Source organism: Clarias gariepinus, chromosome 16 (genome assembly GCF_024256425.1).
Source record: "Clarias gariepinus isolate MV-2021 ecotype Netherlands chromosome 16, CGAR_prim_01v2, whole genome shotgun sequence".
NCBI classification, from domain to species: Eukaryota; Metazoa; Chordata; class Actinopteri; order Siluriformes; family Clariidae; genus Clarias; species Clarias gariepinus.
Genome location: NC_071115.1, coordinates 26,977,836 through 26,997,565, shown reverse-complemented (window position 1 = coordinate 26,997,565; position 19,730 = coordinate 26,977,836). Strand labels below are relative to the sequence as shown.

Here is a 19,730-nt window from a genome sequence, read left to right as displayed (position 1 = left end):
AGATGAGTGAATGATTATAATGTATGTAGAATCCTTACAACAGAATGTTTCACTTTTATAAGAGTTTAAGAAGAAGCATTTTTTTGAAGAACCCTTACCTAGCTGGTAAACAGTCAATGTATTTTCATGATATATCTTGTATCAGTAGTGTGCTCCCCAAACCAAATCAAGACTGAACTGTGACTAAGCACATTCTTGGAAAGTTGAATTAAATTTCACTTTCACTTTCAGTTAAATTGAGTTATATTTGAAACCCCACTAACCACAAGATTTCATATTTGGATTAATATTCTATTTGTTGTTATATGTTTTCCCTTAATGCTTAAAGTGCCACTGTTATGCTTTTTTAAATATTTTCTTTCATGCAGTGTGTCATGTAGCTGTATGTGAACACAAACTATCTGCACCATCTGTGACACTGACAGTGCACGATAAAAGAAGTTTTTGTCTCTTACAAAAAAGAGTCGGCTCACATTCGCCTAAACGAGTCGTTATCAATTCTCCACGAGATCCACGTCACTCCGTAACATATTTGCATAATGTCCCCCCACGTTCTACGTCACGAACAACTTGCCCGCCATCTTACAATTAACTTTACCACACTCTTGTTAATGTTACAATAAATATTGGTTATATCTTTGCTTGGTTGTTGTGCACCATTTTCGTTTACTTTATTTAGTTTTGTATAATACACGTTTGCTTTATCTACTTGTTTGTGTTTGTCCTTTTTGCTCACCGGCCTTTTAACGCAACACCGACACAAAGATAAAAGACCTCTCGATTATTGTAGCCACAGTTAAAATAAAATTAGCTGGTCGTTACACGGTAAAACCTTTTCTATGTATTGACCGGTCTCCAGAGCGGACTCACATTTCAGGGATCTTCACCACAGAAGACTGACAATCATTGACTGTCCATAAGAATCTAGAAATGAACAGCATAACCAGCTAGTATTGTGTTTTAATGTTGTGAAACAGGACAAAATGATTGATTTTTCAAGTAATCATCTTACAAAAAAGAACAAACAAAATTCGGTAAAATGAAATAGTGTCTTAATCAATCTTCTATAAATCCTGCTTCACCCAGATTTAAAGTACATGTGAGCGTTATCTAAGTACCTGACTCTATCTAAATAGAAATTATTCATAAGCACTATTGCTGTATTAAATCTAAAAATTTAGATGAGTGTACGATTAAGATCCTTTGACAGGGTGCTTTACTATCAGAAACTTTTGAAGTTGAACCATTTAAGTACTATTACTGTACCTTTTTTTTAAATACAAACGTAGCCAAGTGAACCTGAGGAAAATATATATTTGATACACTGCAAAATTAATAAAAATCTATTTTTTTAAATGTACTTATTCAAAGTGTTAGAGAAGGTAAGATATGTAAGATTATTGTATAAAATAAAATACTTTATCACCATGCTTGTTTGAATTCATACAGTAAATAAAAAATCATGAAGAACACAGAGAATGTTCCTAAATATAACTTTATTCAATCTAAATACAATTTTATTTGTTTATTTGTATAGTGCCTTTAACAATGCTCATTGTCATACAGCTGCATAACATCATGACATACAGTACTGTTAGACACAGTCATAGCAGTTTGCCAAAGAAGAGAGGGCCCAAATGTACAACTAGCAACAGACAGAGATGGGTGAATTGGTGACGGGTGATTGCACAGACTGCTCTCTTGTAATACAGAAAAATTCAACAAAATAGTTTTTTTAAAATATGGAGTGTGCATTGTCTTTCCATGCTAGTTCTGTTCCTACAGTCCAAAGACATGGATATTAGACTAATTGGCACTCCAAAATTTCCTGTAGTGTGTTAATGTGAGTGTGTACAGTATGTGTGTGTCCTGGGATGGATTGGCACCCCATCCTAGCCATAAGGCTCCTGAGATTGCAATTATATGTTGATGACTCTCAACATGTCCACCATGCTCATGGGCTGCTGTCAGATTATTATTATTATTATTATTATTATTATTATTATTATTATTATTATTATTATTATTAGTAGTAGTAGTAGTATTATGTCTGTTGATTTTGTCGATTAGGCCTCCTCAATAAGGGTTTCATGGAAGAACATGACAACACATCAAAATGATAAGGCAATGTTTTTCCATTTTTTCTTACATAAATAATTTCTCTACTGGAAATTTTTGTAGAGGATGTTGTTGATCTCTCTTACTGGGGTTGACTTGTGCAGAAATACACAGCTGTGTCAACACCTCCATGGATAACTGTTTAAGTTTATATTTTAATAAACAAGAAGATTAAGATCATTTGTTAGGAGTTGTTCATACACAATCAGGTGTTTAACACGACATTAAGGGTACTTTCATTACACCCACGTGAATTATCTTACACCTACTGTACATGTTGTTTGTGTACATGCTAAAGAAATGAAAATTCTGAATTAATCAAGCATCCAAATCCAATACAGATTTCAGATCATCATGCTGATGGTAGATGGATAAATTAGGTTATACAGTGGAACCTTGGATTACGAGCATAATTCGTTCCAGAAGCGGGGACGTCTTTCAAAACAGTCAAATTCCCCCATAAGAAATAATGAAAACTCTAATTATTCGTTCCACAGCCCAAAAAATAAATACATTTATTTAAAATATTATATAATAATAAAATATTATTATTAATTAATTATTATACAAAATAATTAATACAAAATATAAAGTAAAAATAAAATAAATTAACCTGCACTTTACCTTTAAAAAAAGTACAAATAAATCCCAACAGATAAGTGTTTCCGTTTATGCGTGCAGACGCTGTGTGTGTGTATGTTTGTATATGTGTGTGAAGCTAAAGTAAGAGGATAGGAGGAGTCAGATCAGACCCCCCCTCTTCGCGTCTTACACAGTAACACTTCCTCCTCTCTTACTTGAGTTTCACACACACACACACACACACACACACACACTAACAGAAAAACTTTTTATGAGAAAAATTAGCAAAGAACATCGCTAATAACTCTCGTATGAGCGCACGCTAACAAAATCACTGCTGTAAAGTAAAAACCTTTGTAAAGAATCGCAGTTATCAGCTCATACCTATTTAAATAACACTCTGACACCGCCACACCGCCAGATTATTGAGTGCCTCACTAGCGAAATATTCCAGCGATTTTTTTTTTTCATTGTCTATTGATCTCGACCACGTTTTGTTTTTCCCTGACCATGATTTCGCTATTCGTTTTTGGACTCCAGCCTTTTATATTTTGTGTTGCCTACTTCTTACCTGGTTACGACTACGAGCTTGGATCTCGGACTTCCCCACGTCTCTCCGGCTTCGACCCCCACCTGTTTCACGACAACGATCAATCCTTGCGCCTCGCTGAGCTCTCGCTCCTTCAATCCAACTCAAAATTTATCGCAGAGCTCTCACTTCACGCGCTGACTTTGCGCGCCGCCGCCGACGCAACACAAGGATCATGCTGCACACGCCAGCATAAATCTCAGCCGCCATTTTTCACTCGGGTTGGCTCTAAACGCTTCCGCATTTATGCAATGCTTGCGTCACGTACAACGCCCCTCGCTTCAATGCATTCACGCCGGCACTCCGTGGTTCCGCATTCCAGCGAAGCCCCTCTGCTTTTACTGCAGTGCAGAGTTTATCATCGTTTACAAGCACTCATAAGCGCCACTTCATTTGCTCGCCCTGCCTGCACTTGGATCCATTACGCCCCCTAGCGAGCCTGACAAAAGGGGTCCTTTAACCTCTTTAATGAGACTTTCTTTTGATTTACACGCGCGCACACACATGTTATAAGAAACAGTAAAAACCCAAAATAAAAAAGAATCCAAGGTTTCACTGTAATGTATTTGCATCAAGCATATTGCATTTTAAAATGGTTAGGTACATGGAGTAAATCTAGGTAAAGAAAAAACAATTCATATCATAAATAATGCAAATACTGAAAATGTTTCTTAAAATAATTGAGGTATTTGTCTGATACTGAATAAGTCTGATGCAAATTGTGGATTTAATTTTTAACGTTTCATTTGTTGAGCTCTGCTGCCTCACTTTGCATTTTTAAATTAGTGTATAGCAAACTATGAGAACAGATTGTTTTACTTAGAAACAGTCTGTATTAGTCATAAATGCACTTTTCCTAAATATTCTGTGAAATAAATGAATAACATTTGAGTCCTGTGAATGTTTTAAAAAAAGCTTTGTATGTTTAAAAACTAACACAAAATGACTAATAAACCTTCATTCATCTGAATAAAATGTAAAAGTATGAGTGAGCTGGGTTAGTTGTTGTCTTGATGTAGTGTCTTAAAAATTACTTAAGATTTTTGTAAGAGGAATCCACTGTTCTGTGTCGCTGTGTGTACTTTGCGCAGTAATACACAGCTGTGTCTTCAGTTTGCAGATTCTGTCCTTGAATTGTTATTGTGTTAGTAGAAGTGTCTCTGGAGATGCTGAACTTATTTTTTAGTTTGTCGCTGTAAGCTGTACTCCCACCACTATAGATACATCCAATCCACTCCAGAGCTTTTCCTGCAGGTTGTCGAATCCAATCTGTACGATAAGTCGTAACTGAATATGAAACCTTACAGGGGATGGAAAGACTCTGGCCTGGCTGGACTGTCATGGCAGCAGGCTGAGTCAGTTCCTCTCCATGCACATCTGTGGAGGAAATAATAATGTGATATCACTCACAATGTACAGTGTTCTAGACATTAATTATTATTGTGGTAAATGAATATATTATATAAAGTACTCACAGAAAGCAGCTGTCAGCAGGAGCAGTAGAGATGTAGAGAACATGATTGTTTTTTGTCTTTTCTGTTTAACAGAGACCATCACATCACATCACATAAATTAAGTGATATAGAGCCCTGCTGGTTGTATTTGCATATCTGGTGATGACGGGAGGAGTTAGTATTTAAAACAAATTTAAAAAAGGCAAGAAATAACTTTTATAGAGGATATGTGGCTTTTTAATTTGAAAACCATTTTCTTTGACAAAAGTCACTTTTACATTAGAAGAAGAATAAAATAATTATTCTAATATTAATAATATTAAAAGCATTAACCCATTTCAATCAACACATTTCTTTCTTTTTTTCTTGTATCGCTCAATTCACTTAATTTCCTATAACATCTCTTTTAATACATTTACCCTTTAAAAAAAAAAAATTTCTGTTATTTGAATAAAAAATGTTACAGGACAAACACAGCTTATTATGACAGGTGCAAATAATAATAATAATAATAATAATAATAAAAATAGTAAACTAGCTTCGTATCTGACCATAGAACACAGAACACCAACTAAACCAAAAAATAACACGTTACACTATCACAATCTACACTATCACTTTACTGTATACATCACAGCACTTGCTAGATAGCAGCACTTTCCTTATGCTTGTTAGTTATTATATACACTATGGATGAAATTGTAATTATACATGCAGAGGAATTTAACTTTGTAATCACAGTGCTGCTGGAGACCTCAGCTGAAAAATAGATTTTGTCCTTGTACTTTACTTGTACAGCCAGTACTGGAGTTGTGGTACCAGCTTATCCATTCCAGCGCTAGTCTTGATGCACGTCATACTTATTTACAGTAGTACAGGAACTTGGGACTGAGTATCCAGTGATCTTTAAACAGTGCTGTAGTAAAAAGTTATAATGTAGGTCTCAGGAGAACATGCTCTTACAGGCCTTAAATCTCATAAGGAATTATATTTTTCATCCATTTCTATTGTGGGTGCAGGAAAAATAGTATAAAGTACAAGACCAAAAGGTTGTTTAAAATCAATATGTCTGTTTGGACTAGTAGTTTGGTTAGGGTTTACAGAATCAGCTTTTTTTTTGCTTCGACAACTCAATTTTAATAGACCAAAAATATATTTTAAACGGTATGGACGCATGTATATGTACTTTATTATTTAGGCTATGATTTGTTACAGCCAAATTATTTCATGTAAAGTTTTTACACACACATAAAAATTAAATTTTTGAACCTGACACAATAAATATTCATCATCTGTTGACTTTGTTTGTTGTATTGAGTTTGTTGATTAGGAGTCAACAAAACAAACAGACTAATATTTTAACAAAAAAATAGTACTGAATGACCCTTAGCCCCACAATCAAACTGTTTTAGAGTTTCAGTTCTGTTATATTTAACTAAGCGTTGGACTATTTTTTATAACAGTATAAATGAAAATATATATACAGATTCTTCTTTAAAAACAGGCTGCTGCTGCCCCCTATAGGCGACTCTAATTGTCTGCCAAGCAATTTGAGCGTCTGCCAAATGCCTAAATGTAATTGTAGAAGGTTTTTTTTTTTTGGCAGTGGTTATTGGTTATATTGTGTGTGTATATATGTGTGTGTGTGTGTGATTTTTGTTTGCACATGTGAGTACAAATAAAATATAATATCATAAAAACATCATTTTCTAAGTTCTGTTTCACTCTGATTTAAAGTGTATGTTGGTGTTATCTATCACAGAGCTCACTAGAAACTAAAACAGCCAAGATCATGCTGTTTACACCTTTATTTCAACAGTTTATTTTATTTTATTCATTCATTTAAAAAAAAAAAATAGTTAGCTAGGTAGTCATGCTGAAATTGTCTGAACTACAATTGTCTGAAGTCATTCACCATGTTAAAAGTATTGGAATTTCTATCTCTGGCATCATGAATTATTCATGAATAATAATTCACTGATTAAATATTTATTCCCACTGTTAATTAAATATTCTGAAAAAAAGAACAGATTGTAAAAGCTATGATTTAAAATAACTTAGATGAATTTTAAAAGAATGTAATTTTTAAGCAATTTGTTGTGCATTCTCAAAGACACAAGGTGTTAATTGTTCATTCTTAATAATCAGTAGTATAGATTTGCCTGAAATGTTTTTTTATAAAATATGCTATTATTATTATTATTATTATTATTATTATTATTATTATTATTATATTTATAATTATATTCATTTTAGACAGTTAGCATTATACAGTATTACAGTATACATAAGGTTGGTGTGTTTCCTCTTATTGTTATACTGACGTTGACATTACTGAGAGGCACGTTGACATTACTGAGGTGCTATTACCTAACTTTAGGGTTCATGTTATTGCACTTATGAGTTACACTGTAGGACTATTATGACTAACTCTTTATAACCATATCTAGCTTTTCCCCCACTTTAACCCTAACTTTTGTCCAGCAACTGTGCTCTTAACATTGAATTCCAATAGGACTGGACGTACACCTGTGAAGCCATCTGATCTATTATTATTGGACTTGGAGAGACACGCTCCCCTTAGATTCACATGTTGGGAAACAAACTCTTGTTGGGTCTGACACATTAAGGAAAAAAGTCTTCAAAAGTTACATCTTTGCTAGATTTTAAAAATGGTTATGATATTGTGATATAAAAGAATCAGTAAGATACTGATAAGCATCTGGTGTTATCGAGGTATTTTATTGACCTCTAAGCAAAATAGAACCTGTATTTTCCTGTTTTATGCAGATCACTGTTTTAACTTTGACTAGTTTTGTAAGAATAGAGCTTTCTTAAGTAATGTTTGTGTGTTTTAACTGTTGGGGTATTGTTAGGCCAACTTGTTTTTGTTTTGTTTTTTTTAGAAAAAACAATTACTTGAACTATATCAATGGGCTAAAATGAGAGACAACTTACCTTTTTGATTAGATGAAAAGTTGGGCTAAGTCAACCCTAGAGAAATAAAACTAATTTAGCCCACAATCAATACTACTTGAACTCACTTAGATATTTGAAGTTAAAGCTGAGACAATTTAAGATTTTGAACTGGGTACATATTGTGGCGTGGGCGGGGTTTCGCTTGGGAACCATCATGCTTTGCGGGATGGGGCTGTTATGTGTTCACCCTGTTGGGAAAAGGTGTTTGGGTTAGTGGCTTCGGCCAGGGTATGTGCGCATGTTTTTAGGTGTGTTAGTAATGGTGGGAAGTGTTTTGTGTGTGCTATTTCATGCCATTGCTGAATAAAGTACTCCCAGCCATTTGCATTGGGCAGCAGTTAAGCTTACTCGTCTCTCCACCATCCTTTCCGGCGATAAAACGCTACAATATTGTGTCAACTAAACAGCAATGTGAAATATTTTTTTGGGCCATCAATTGCCTCTAAAAGTTGAGTAAACTTACAAAAGCTGTGCAACCTGTCACTAAACTTTATGTTGAGACTACTTTTTTTTTTGTTTGTTTTTTTTTACAGTGCAGGATGATTATTACTGTGTTTGTGATCGATAGTTCAAGATTGTAATTATCTCCAATAATAACCTGGACTCCATATTTACATCAATTAATATCAACTGTTATAGCTAAACTGGCTAACACACAGATAAATTCCTGCTTTCTGTTTCACCCAAATGAAGATGGGTTCCCTGTTGAGTCTGGTTCCTCTCAAGGTTTCTTCCTTTTACGATCTCAGGAAGTTTTTCCTTGCCACTGTCGCCCGCGGCTTGCTCACCAGGGATAATCTGCTCATCTTGATTTATGCACACTTACATTACATAGAGACTTAAATAATCCTTTTGATTGTGTAAAGCTGCTTTGCGACAATGTGCTATACAAATAAAAGGGAATCCACTGTTCTGTGTCACTGTGTGTGTCCTGCGCAGTAATACACAGCTGTGTCTTCAGTCTGCAGATTTTGTCCTTGAATTGTTATTGTGTTAGTAGAAGTGTCTCTGGAGATGCTGAACTTATTTTTCAGTTTGTTGCTGTAATCTGTACCCCCACCACCCCAGATGATTCCAATCCACTCCAGAGCTTTTCCTGCAGGTTGTCGGATCCAAGCTGTTTCATAGTTTGTAAGTGAATATGAAACCTTGCAGGGGATGGAGAGACTCTGGCCTGGCTGGACTGTCATGGAAGTAGGCTGAGTCAGTTCATCACCTTGGACACCTGTGAAGTAAAACACACCGTGATATTTTACACAATGTACAGTATGCTGCACAGATATTATTACTGTAATAAATAAACATATTCAATTATGTAAAGCACTCACAGGAAGCAGCTGCTAGCAGGAGAAGTAGAGATGTGAAGAACATGGTGTGTGTTGTTTGTGTGTTATCTAGAGTTTAACAGAGACCATCACATCACTTAAATAGAGTGATATCCAATAAGCCCTGATGCTTATATTTGCATGTCTGTAGAAAATGGGAGGATTCATAAGCACGATGAAATTATGAAAGTATGAACAATACAAACTCATTAACATGAACTGTGGATATGATAAAAAAGCAAACACACCCAGATATGCATGTGTGACAGATAGAATGTGGCAGATATACATTTATTCATTGTGATGGTAATTTTGCTTTAATCACAGAGATTGCAGAGTCATATTTTCATTGCGTAGAATTTTCAATCTTTTACAGGTGTGTACAGTGATTGGAAAATGCTTGGCTAAATAAGTCTCGAACACCATTTGAAAGGCTATTCCATAACTTTGCGGCTTTGTAAGAAAAAGCTCTACCCACTGCTGTAGTTTTTTTTATAATACGTGTACTGATAAGCAGCCTGCATCTTTTGATCAAGAAGTGATCCTTGATCATTGTCAAATTGTACACTGAACATCGGATCCCCACAAGGCTGTGTGCTGAGCCCCCTCCTGTACTGTCTGTACACTCACGATTGTAATCCAACTCACAATAATAATCTCATAGTCAAGTTTGCCGATGACACGACATTGATTGGACTTATCTCAAAGGGAGATGAGGCAGCTTACAGAAAGGAGGTCCTGAAATTAACAGCATGGTGTTCAAAAAACAATCTGGCTTTGAACACCAAGAAAACTAAGGAGATTATAGTCGATTTTAGGAGGCACAACACCAATTTAGCCCCCCTCTATATAAATGGCGAGTGTGTGGAAGTGGTCCATACTTTTCCGGTTTCTTGGTATCCTTATTTCTGCTGACCTGTCTTGGACAGACAATATTACAGCAGTTATCAAGAAGGCTCAGCAGCGGCTACACTACCTGAGGGTGCTCAGGAAGTACAATTTGGATCCTAAGCTGCTACTGACCTTCTACCGCTCGATTATTGAGAGCCTGATGACATACTGTATCACGGTATGGTATGGCAGCTGCACCATGGCAGACAAGGTGAGGCTACAAAGAATAGTAAAGACAGCACAGAGGATTATCGGCTGCCCTCTCCCCTCCTTGACGGATGTCTACATCACCTGCTGCCTTAGTAAAGCAAAAAACATTATTAAAGATAAATCGCACCCAGGTTTTGATCTGTATGCCCTCAGGAAGGCGCTACAGGTGTATCACCGCAAGGACAAACAGATTCAAGAACAGTTTTTTTTTCCTTGGTTGGATAGCATTATATAGTTAACCCTATAACCCTTTTTTTGTTTGTTTGTTTTTGTGATCTATATGTTTGCACTGTAGGAGTTGCTTTAATCTCATTGTACGTGTATATAGTGACAATAAAGGCATTAATTTATTCATTCATTCATTCAAATTTAATTCTATATATATATATATATATATATGGAAACAAGCCTTTCTGGAATTTTGTAAATAAATCTTTTGAAAAACATTTATTTATTAATTTATTGATTTATAAACATAATTTGACTTAATCAAACATTTGCCTGCAACTTTCACAACTTTATTAAAAGACCTATAAATTAAGTCCAGTATTTACAAATACAGTACTGTATATGAATAAACCAAATGCCCCACAATCTGTTGCTTACCACTGCCATCTAGTGTATAAACTAGAGGTATAAACAGTCAGATATACCGTATAAATCTCTACTGGTGCACAGGCCCTCTGTTATTTTGTTCACACATTCATTTATACCACTTGTTGTGCACAGGGTCTCAGGGGCCTGGGGGCTGTTCCAGGAGACGTTGATGCTATTTTAGGACACAATCCTACACTTTAACAAAACTAGAAAAAGGAAACTCATTTCCACACACTTGAGCTACGTTTACACTGTCAGTTAAATGTGACCCAATTCCAATTTTTTGCTTATATGTGACACATATCAGATATGTTCTATGTCGATGTAAACAGGAAAAAAAAAAACACATGCATTCCGATGTTTCGAGATCGGTTTTAGACCTTCTTCATATGTGGAAATAAATCAGATATGTGCTAATGTGATTGTCGTATAAACAGACAGATCGGATTTTCTAAGCCATTGTGTTCTGTACATCATTAAAACTGCGACTTACTTGCGGTTTAATGACGTAATGTTATTCCCCAGCGGAAGCGCGTGTGAAATGATAACATAAGAGGTGACATGGAAGAGGAAAAGGTCCCCCGCCTTGTGTTAATGCTTATTTAGGCTAAATTTAGAAACATTAAGAAATCTGTATCTGGTGAATGAAGCATATGCACAGGCTGCAATTATGGTGTTTTGTCCCTCCTCCTCTGTTTTACAACCATGGGGACGTTTTGCGAACTTTGCATATATCGCAGAGCTAGTGTCAAGCATATTTCGTTAGTGTGTAGCGCAAGAACCTCCCTTTGAGTATGTGCAATTTTTCAGATGGTATGGCAAGTGTAAACACTTGAATCGGATATGGGTCATAGTTGAAAGAACGTGTAAACGGACAGTCAAAAAAAATCTGATATAGGCAACAAAGCTGAATTTGGTATCGACAGGCAGTGTAAATGGGGCTTTGGATCCAATTGAAAATGTGACATGGCCTAATGAAGACAAAACATACATAGGACTTTTGATGATAGTACTGTTTAAAAGGTATCACACCAGGGTTTATTAATCTTCTGTAAGTGATAAACGATTAATCACTGTATGTATTGTTTGGTGAAAAGATAGAATGTTTTTGATCTGTCTCACTCTGGTAATACCGAGCGCAGCAATAAAAAGCTGTGACTTCAGTCTGCATGTATGGTCCTGAAGCGAACTCGTATTTCAAAACACTCGTAAATCAAATTGAATTTCCCCATAAGAAATAATAGAGACTCACATTATTTGTTCCACAGTTCACAAAAAGTAATACATAAAAATAATTAATAAAAAAATATAAAGTAAAAATAAAACAAATTAACCCTCACTTCACCTAAATCCCGACAAATAAGTGTTTCTGTTTATGCGCACAGGCGAGAGAGGAGGAATCAGACCCTTCTTTCTCCCTCTTCTTGTTTTACACAGTAAACCTTTCTCCTCTCTTATCAGAAGAAATTAACAAGGAACATTGCTAATGACTCACACAAAAGAACACACTAATGGAATCAATGCTTTAAAGTAAAAATAAAACAAATTAACCTGCACTTTACCTTTGAAAAGAATCGCGACAGAGCATTGTTTCAATTAGTGTGTGTGTGTGTGTGTGTGTGTGTGTGTGTGTGTGTGTTTGTGTAAAGCCGAGAGGAGGAGGGGTATGTGTGAAGGGGCACGGTGTCCAATGACACATGCACACAAAGTGTAGGCTGATACAGAGAGAGAGAGAAAATGGATCTTTAATCTTGCTAATGAAACTTGCTTTTGCTTTACATGCACGCACACACGTGTTATATTAAACAGTACACGTGCACTGTGCACACACGCTTGCAAACACAAAATAAAACAAACACATGGTATGCAACTACAATTTGGCAATGATTTGACAATTTATCAGTTAAAAAAGAAACATTATATAATCTCTCTCTCTCTTTCTCTCTCTCTCAATGTTACTGATAAAACATTTGATGATGAAAGTGTTTAACGCGCACACACGTGGTCACAGTGTTATAGTAAACGCGTTCACGCGTGCACGGATGTTGATCATACCAGTGCATCAAGACCGAGCAGTTGGTTAGCTAGATAAAGAGTGCCTCTCAGAGAATATAGGCATTCTCTACCTGCTTTTTAATGCTAAAATAATTATACCTTAAGTGCCAGTTGTCTTATTGACTTATTAAGTTTTTTTACGTAACTCTGATTGTTTGTGACAAATGAAAAGTATTATGCACTACTAGTGAAATGTTAGAACAGGTTTCTTTTTGTTTGTTCATTAACTGACTCCATTAGTAAACTTTTCAATAAAAATGAAGAGATAAAGAGAGATTATTGTCACTGTAGTAATACAATGAAATCAGTTTGGTAGCCCTCTGAGACCAGCAGCATGAGAGAGGATGTAAGAATACAACAAACAGAATACGATAAACAGGTGATTATTGCACTGATGTGTGTGATTGTGTGTAAATGTTTAAGTTTTAACTCTTTTTATTAAACGCAATTACAAGTGAGCTCAATATGTCACATTGTAATTAAATAGTCATTTTGACTGCCCTTTAGAGGATTAATTAATAAAGCAGTATAAAGGATTGCTGATGTCATGTTGATGAGATTCTCAATCAGGTGTTCGCATTCACCTTCCCAGTCACTACTGACAATATATTGCACAGGGCCCGGTTTCTCGATAACGCACACTATTCGCGAGCTAAAAAAACTCTTAAGATATATTTTATGTAAAGTGACAACTTTTCTAAGTGTATTTCTCTGTCCCTTCGGAGTCTCCTTAAGTCGCTGCCTCTTACGTCCGACATTACAAGGCGCTGTCTACAGTGAAGGTCCTGAATTAGCTGACATCGATTGCTCAAGAATCGATTTTTGACTCCTTGTGCATGACTTCATTAAGGAAGACGGCCCTTTCTATGTAAATTAAACATGGCATTAAATTATTTTAATAACGTTTATTTCGACATAAGTTAACGTAACAATAGCATGCCATAATAGACAAATATATAAATAAAATCACCAAACTGTCGCTAATATTTTTATGTAACCTGTAGTGACAGTGAAATGAACCGAGTATACAATCATAGTTGACTGACAAACAGCTGACAACAATCTTCACCAGCTTCAGAAACAGTGTGAAGCATGTCAGTGGTTGGGGTTGTATAGCGCACTTATGGAATGAATACGATGAGATGACAGAGTAGAGGTTTAATACCCCTACAGTATCTTATCTACATGGTTTCGCACGGTGGCCGTAAGTCCAGATTCAGCGCTAGTTTTGGTGCCCGTGGTTAAGTTTCTATTTTACCACTCCAAAAAATTCAACATGTTTAACATGCGGATGCTCGCCGACCTTGCACATCCAATTTCTATCCATTGATGGGGTTGTTTTGTAACATCAGGCGACGTCTTTTTTTCGACGTCTACCGCATATTGACGTCGGTGGAAAATCTTCTCCATGTCATTTTTTTTTTACATCTAATTACCATCTTTTGTAAGATAGGAATAAGGTGGATAGGCTAGGCTACTATGATTTTTTTAATATAAAATAAAACTTACATAAATTTATATATATATATATATATATATATAATCTTTTTTTAATACTGCAGCGTTTTACCACCGAAATGATCTTGCAGAACGAGTGAGCTTGTTTGCTGCCTAAGCATAAATCAGAGCACATTCAACAGGTCACAAATGCAAACTCTAACGCACAAACATGGCCGAAGCCACTAGCTCAAACAAACTTCCCCAACATGGTGAACACACAGAAACCCTCCCGCAGTGCATGATGGCCGTCAGCCGCCGCCCCGCCTACGCCACAATACAATATAAAATAAAATTTTAAATAACTGGATTATAGGCTACTTTAAATAAAATAAAAACTGTTAGGGAAACAGGAAAATGTAAAAATTATATATACTGTATATATATATGGTCTACCAAAAAAATAAATAGTCATACAGATAATAAATCTTGTTTGTTTATAAATAATCTGTATTCATGTGTATAATCACATGTTTATAGGCTCTATTTTGTAAAACACATTTAATGCCACTGCCATAGACCTCCAAATGACGTCCCCAAAAAAATAAGCCAGATTAGGTCAAATGTTGAACGTCAAAATGACGTCCAAGTTGGGTCATGGTTGGACATCCAAATAGTGGACCTAGTTTGAACGTCAAAATGAAAAAAGACGTCAAATTGGACGTCGGATAGATGTCCAGAATTGGTCATGGACCGACGGACCCAATATAGACATGATCTGCACGTCTATCACGACGTCCAATGTTTAACGTTAAGAGAGAGGTTAAGGTACAACTTAAGAACTACTTAGCGATAAGAAGCTTTCGAGAAACCGGGCCCAGATCAATGGTAGGGAGTCTGTCACTCTGTGTATTCACCTGACACCACTGGCAGCATAAATCTACAGTCTGAGCTGAACCAGATGTCACCACTCCAAGCATCCATCTGATCACACATCTTCATTTCATTATCAAATTATAACCTAATTAAAATGTTTTAGTGTGTCCACTGAGCTCAGTAATACAAAGCTGTGTTTTCAGTCTTGCTGTTGTTTCAGGAGATTGTGAATCTTGACTGTAGATGACTGTACCTGAATATTTTTTTGATTACTATGTTTTTTATGAATAATGTGATTGTGCATTTGCTCATTGTGGGAGTCAAGACAATATGATTTAATATATTGTATTTAAGTCAGGAGGATATAAATGGAAGGAACAGAATTAATATTTTTCACATATTATGTTCATTTGCTGTGTTACCGTGAAACACTTAATCCAGCAGAGATTTCAGATAATCCTATTTATCTGAACATAGGATTATTTGACAGGATTATTTATAAAAGTAAAGAGAAATACTTTTGTACCATTTACAAAAAAAAATAAAATGTGGTAAGGTATTGAGTCATTGTGGCTTTTAAATGGAACACAAGTTACGGCTTTCTCTCTGATTGTTACAAAGCAATGACATTAAGGACTGTTTTAAAATAATGATAGTTAAAACTTCACCATATCAAACATTTTTTAAACCTGTTTTTTTTTTGTGTAAATGACACAGATCCCGCTGAAAGTTAATATAGAAATAATATGTGATATGAAATACAGCCAAAACTACTGTCCACTGACAGATAAGTGAATTCAGTAGTGATGGGGTGTAATGCAGCGTAAACAACCGATTTAAATCACACAGTTGTGTTTGGTTTCATAATTTTCAATTCTTTATTGAATTAAGGGACTTCACAGATTTGTATGAGTGTACACATTATATATATATATATATATATATATATATATATATATATATATATATATATATATATATATATATACAGTATAAAGAGAGAGAGAGAGAGACTAATGAGAAAGAGATTAGAAAATATGGCCAGTGATATAATGAAGCTTTCTGTAAGAAGATATATTAAATGAAATAGTTGATCACATTCTTTTGTAAATTCATATGAATTTCCATAAAATGAACACAGCACATGTTCCTAAATGTAAATCTGCTAATGTAAATGTGACATGATGCTGGATGCATGCAGTCATACTGTAGCTGTCACGGTCGAAATATGAATTTGCACAGACTGCCCTCTAATGGCACACGAAAGAATATAAAATTAGTTTTTTTAATATGTAACTGAAATAAGTCTTACTTACTAAAGTGACATTCCTGTAACCACCTTCAAGTTGATTGATTTGCTACAGTAACATGAAATACTGTTTTATTCCTCTAATACCTCTATAATACCTTTAGGTGTTGTATTTCGAAATAACATCAGCAATTTGTCATAAAGTCAAAGCAAGAGGAATGTTAACAGGGCATTGAAATGCATTTTATTTTAAAATGATAAAAATAATTATAAATTATGTATAGCTATTAATGTAGTAAACTTTCGTAATTGATTTTGTTAAATTATGAAATTATCCATATGCCTCGGCAGAAGTGTAATGTGAGGATTATTAAATCTATAAAAATGTGGTTACTATTTACTGTAAGTACAGAACTGAGTTGTGATGAAGAGGATGTTTTTGGGCAGCGCTGCAGCTTGTTGTGTCAGTGTGCTTCACGAGCACAGTAATACACAGCTGTGTCTTCAGTCTGTATGTTCTGTCCTTGTAAGGACACGCTGTTACTGGAAGTGTCTCGAGAGACAACAAACTTGTTTTTAAGTGAATCTTTTTTATAAATAACCCCATTATAATAAATGATGTTGATCCATTCTAAAGCTTTTCCTGCAGGTTGTCGAATCCAAGCTGTTGCACGGTGGCTGCTGCTATCAGTGATAGAAGCTCCAGACACTTTACAGGTGATGGTTAAAGTCTCTCCTGGCTTTATAACCACTGAGTCTGGCTGGATGAGCTCAGTAGCACAGAACACATCTGTAAAAGAAAAAAACAAAGAAAATATTTAGAAACATGACAGGTTCAGATGAAGTAATACAGTTTAAACCCAAACACTCACAGGTGGTGAGAGCCAACAGCAGCAGTGGAGCTGAAGCGAACATGTTTGTGCTGAAGGAGGACTAATGAGAACCGCTTCATCTCTAGATAAATACAGTGGAAATGGAGATTTGCATAAATATTACAGGGAAGCTGTGTTCTGTGAATTACAGTCATGTGACATTTCCCTACTTGCCATTTTATTGTGTGTAATAAATTAACTATGTTGTTATTAATATTATAAACATATTGTGTTAAATAATTAAATATATCACGTAAATACAGTAAATAAAGAATGTAAGTATTTATTTCTCATATGGTTGAGTCTAGCTACACAGCTTCAGGCTATGTTCACGTAAATGAGCCGAATGACAGGAAATTATTATGATCCCTGTGACCAGTGCATCATGTGTCATTTATGAAACAGGAAAATATAATTTAGTAAAGCTGTTAAAGCCACATTCTAAAGTAACCATCAATGTTTACTCTGGAGACGCTTCTTAATTATCAATAAATTTATTTTATATAATAAACAAATGAAGAAATAAATACAGTGATGTTCAAAATAATAACAGTGTGTTAAAACATGTGAGTAAAGCTCCATATCCATATAATAACTTTTAATTTAAATCACATAAATGCATTGGAAACCCTGCACATTCTATTCTGAATCACAACATGAATGAAAAATGTGTTAAATGTATTATTAGTTTAATGAAAGTAAAGAAAAACTAATATTAGTCTGTTCAAAACAATAGCAGTGTGGAGTTGAATTAGAGAGGTAAATTATTCTGTGAAAACAGGTGTCAAACAAGTTCCCCTTATTTAAGGGTAAATGTAGAAAATGTTGTCCTTTGCATTTCTCTCTGAAAATCAGAGTAAAATGGGTTGTCCAGACATTGTTGAGAAAAACAGCATATTTTGATTCAAAAGTTGATTAGAGATGGGAAGAACATACAAAGAAGTGCAGAAAATGATAGGCTGCTCTGCTAAAATTATACCAAATAATTTTTAAGCTTTAAGATGGAGACCAAAACCAGAGAGACATGAAAGAAAACGGAAAACTACCATTCGAATAGATTGTAGAATAACAAAACTGATGTAAAGAACATCTAAAGTTACCTGTTAGTATTGTTACTATTAGAAGACAGCTATGTGTCAAGCTATTAGCAAGAAGCCCCCGCAAAGTCCTATTGTTGAAAAAAAAAGACATGTGCTGAAGTGGTTACAGTTCGCCAAAGAACACATTGACTGGCCTAAATAGAAATGGTGCAATATTTTGTGGACTGATGAAAGCAAGGTTGTCCTTTTTGGGTCTAGAGACCGCAGACAGTTTGTCAGGTGACCCCCAAACACTGAATTCAAGCCACAGTACACTGTGAAGACAGTGAAGCCTGGAGGCACAAGCATCATGATATGGTGTTGTTGTCAGATCACTATCTTGTCTCAATTCAAGTGTGTCACAGTAATAATGTACACACAGCGCCGCGCTACCGTAAGAAACGTACATTCACATCAACTACCAAACAGAGTTTTATCAGTAATCTCCCAGAGTTCCCAACTTCGATTAGATCACCGTCTGACCCCACAGAACTCGATCAGGCGACTGAATATTTAGAGTCGACATTTCGCTATACCTTAGATAATGTAGCTCCAGTTAAAAGAAAAATTATTAGAGATAAGAAACTTGCTCCCTGGTATAACGATCACACGCGCACTTTAAAACAGACCGCTCGGAAATTAGAACGTAAATGGCGTCAAACTAAATTGCTAGTATTTCAAAAAGCATGGAAGGAGAGCATCCTGAACTATAGAAAAGCTCTTAGTGTAGCTAGATCAACATATCTCTCCACTCTTATAGAAAATAACAAAAATAATCCTAGATTCTTATTTAATGCTGTAGCCAAATTAACCAGAAATAAGACCACTGCAGAAATCTCCACAACAACATCATGCAATAGTGAGGACTTCATGAACTTTTTTAATAATAAAATTGTAAATATTAGGCATAAAATTGAGGTTTTGAAACCGAACAATGTAATTGATGCAGATGTTAATCTAGCCATGTCAGACCAGAACCTAGAATATTTTACTCCCCTTGAAGAGAATGAACTAATTTTACTCATCTCTAGCGGAGCAGCTATCCTCATATCTACATAGAAATGGCATACATGAACACTCTACAGTTAATATACATTCACATTATACATTGTGTGACTGTGACCATACCTAACTGCCATCTCTCCTCTTTTTTTCTCCCCCCCCCCTTTATCTTTCCTCTCTCCTCCTGTCTCCCCCTTTCACTCTTTCTCTCTCTCTGTCGAGCTACACATGTCGTTCCTGAGCTGCCAGTGATCCAGACTCCCTCTGCCCTCCGGACCTGTCTGACCCATCCTGGTGCCCCGCCTCTGGCTGAAGATCTCGTCACATGGATGCCCCGTGTGTCTTTCTGGGATGCGTCTGGTGTCTGGGAATGATTCTCTCTACCTAGAAAATGGTTCTGGCCTTGACTGGTGTT

At 35.5% G+C, this 19,730-nt stretch overlaps 1 gene segment (V, D, J or C); it reads right to left on the bottom strand.

Moving 5' to 3' along the window:
* Window positions 1-16,826: 16,826 nt before the first annotated feature.
* LOC128544279 (immunoglobulin heavy variable 4-39-like) lies at window positions 16,827-17,294 on the bottom strand. The segment is given in 2 exon segments: window positions 16,827-17,152; window positions 17,235-17,294. Coding segments are annotated over 2 exon segments (369 nt in total).
* Between the last annotated feature and the right edge of the window lie 2,436 nt (window positions 17,295-19,730).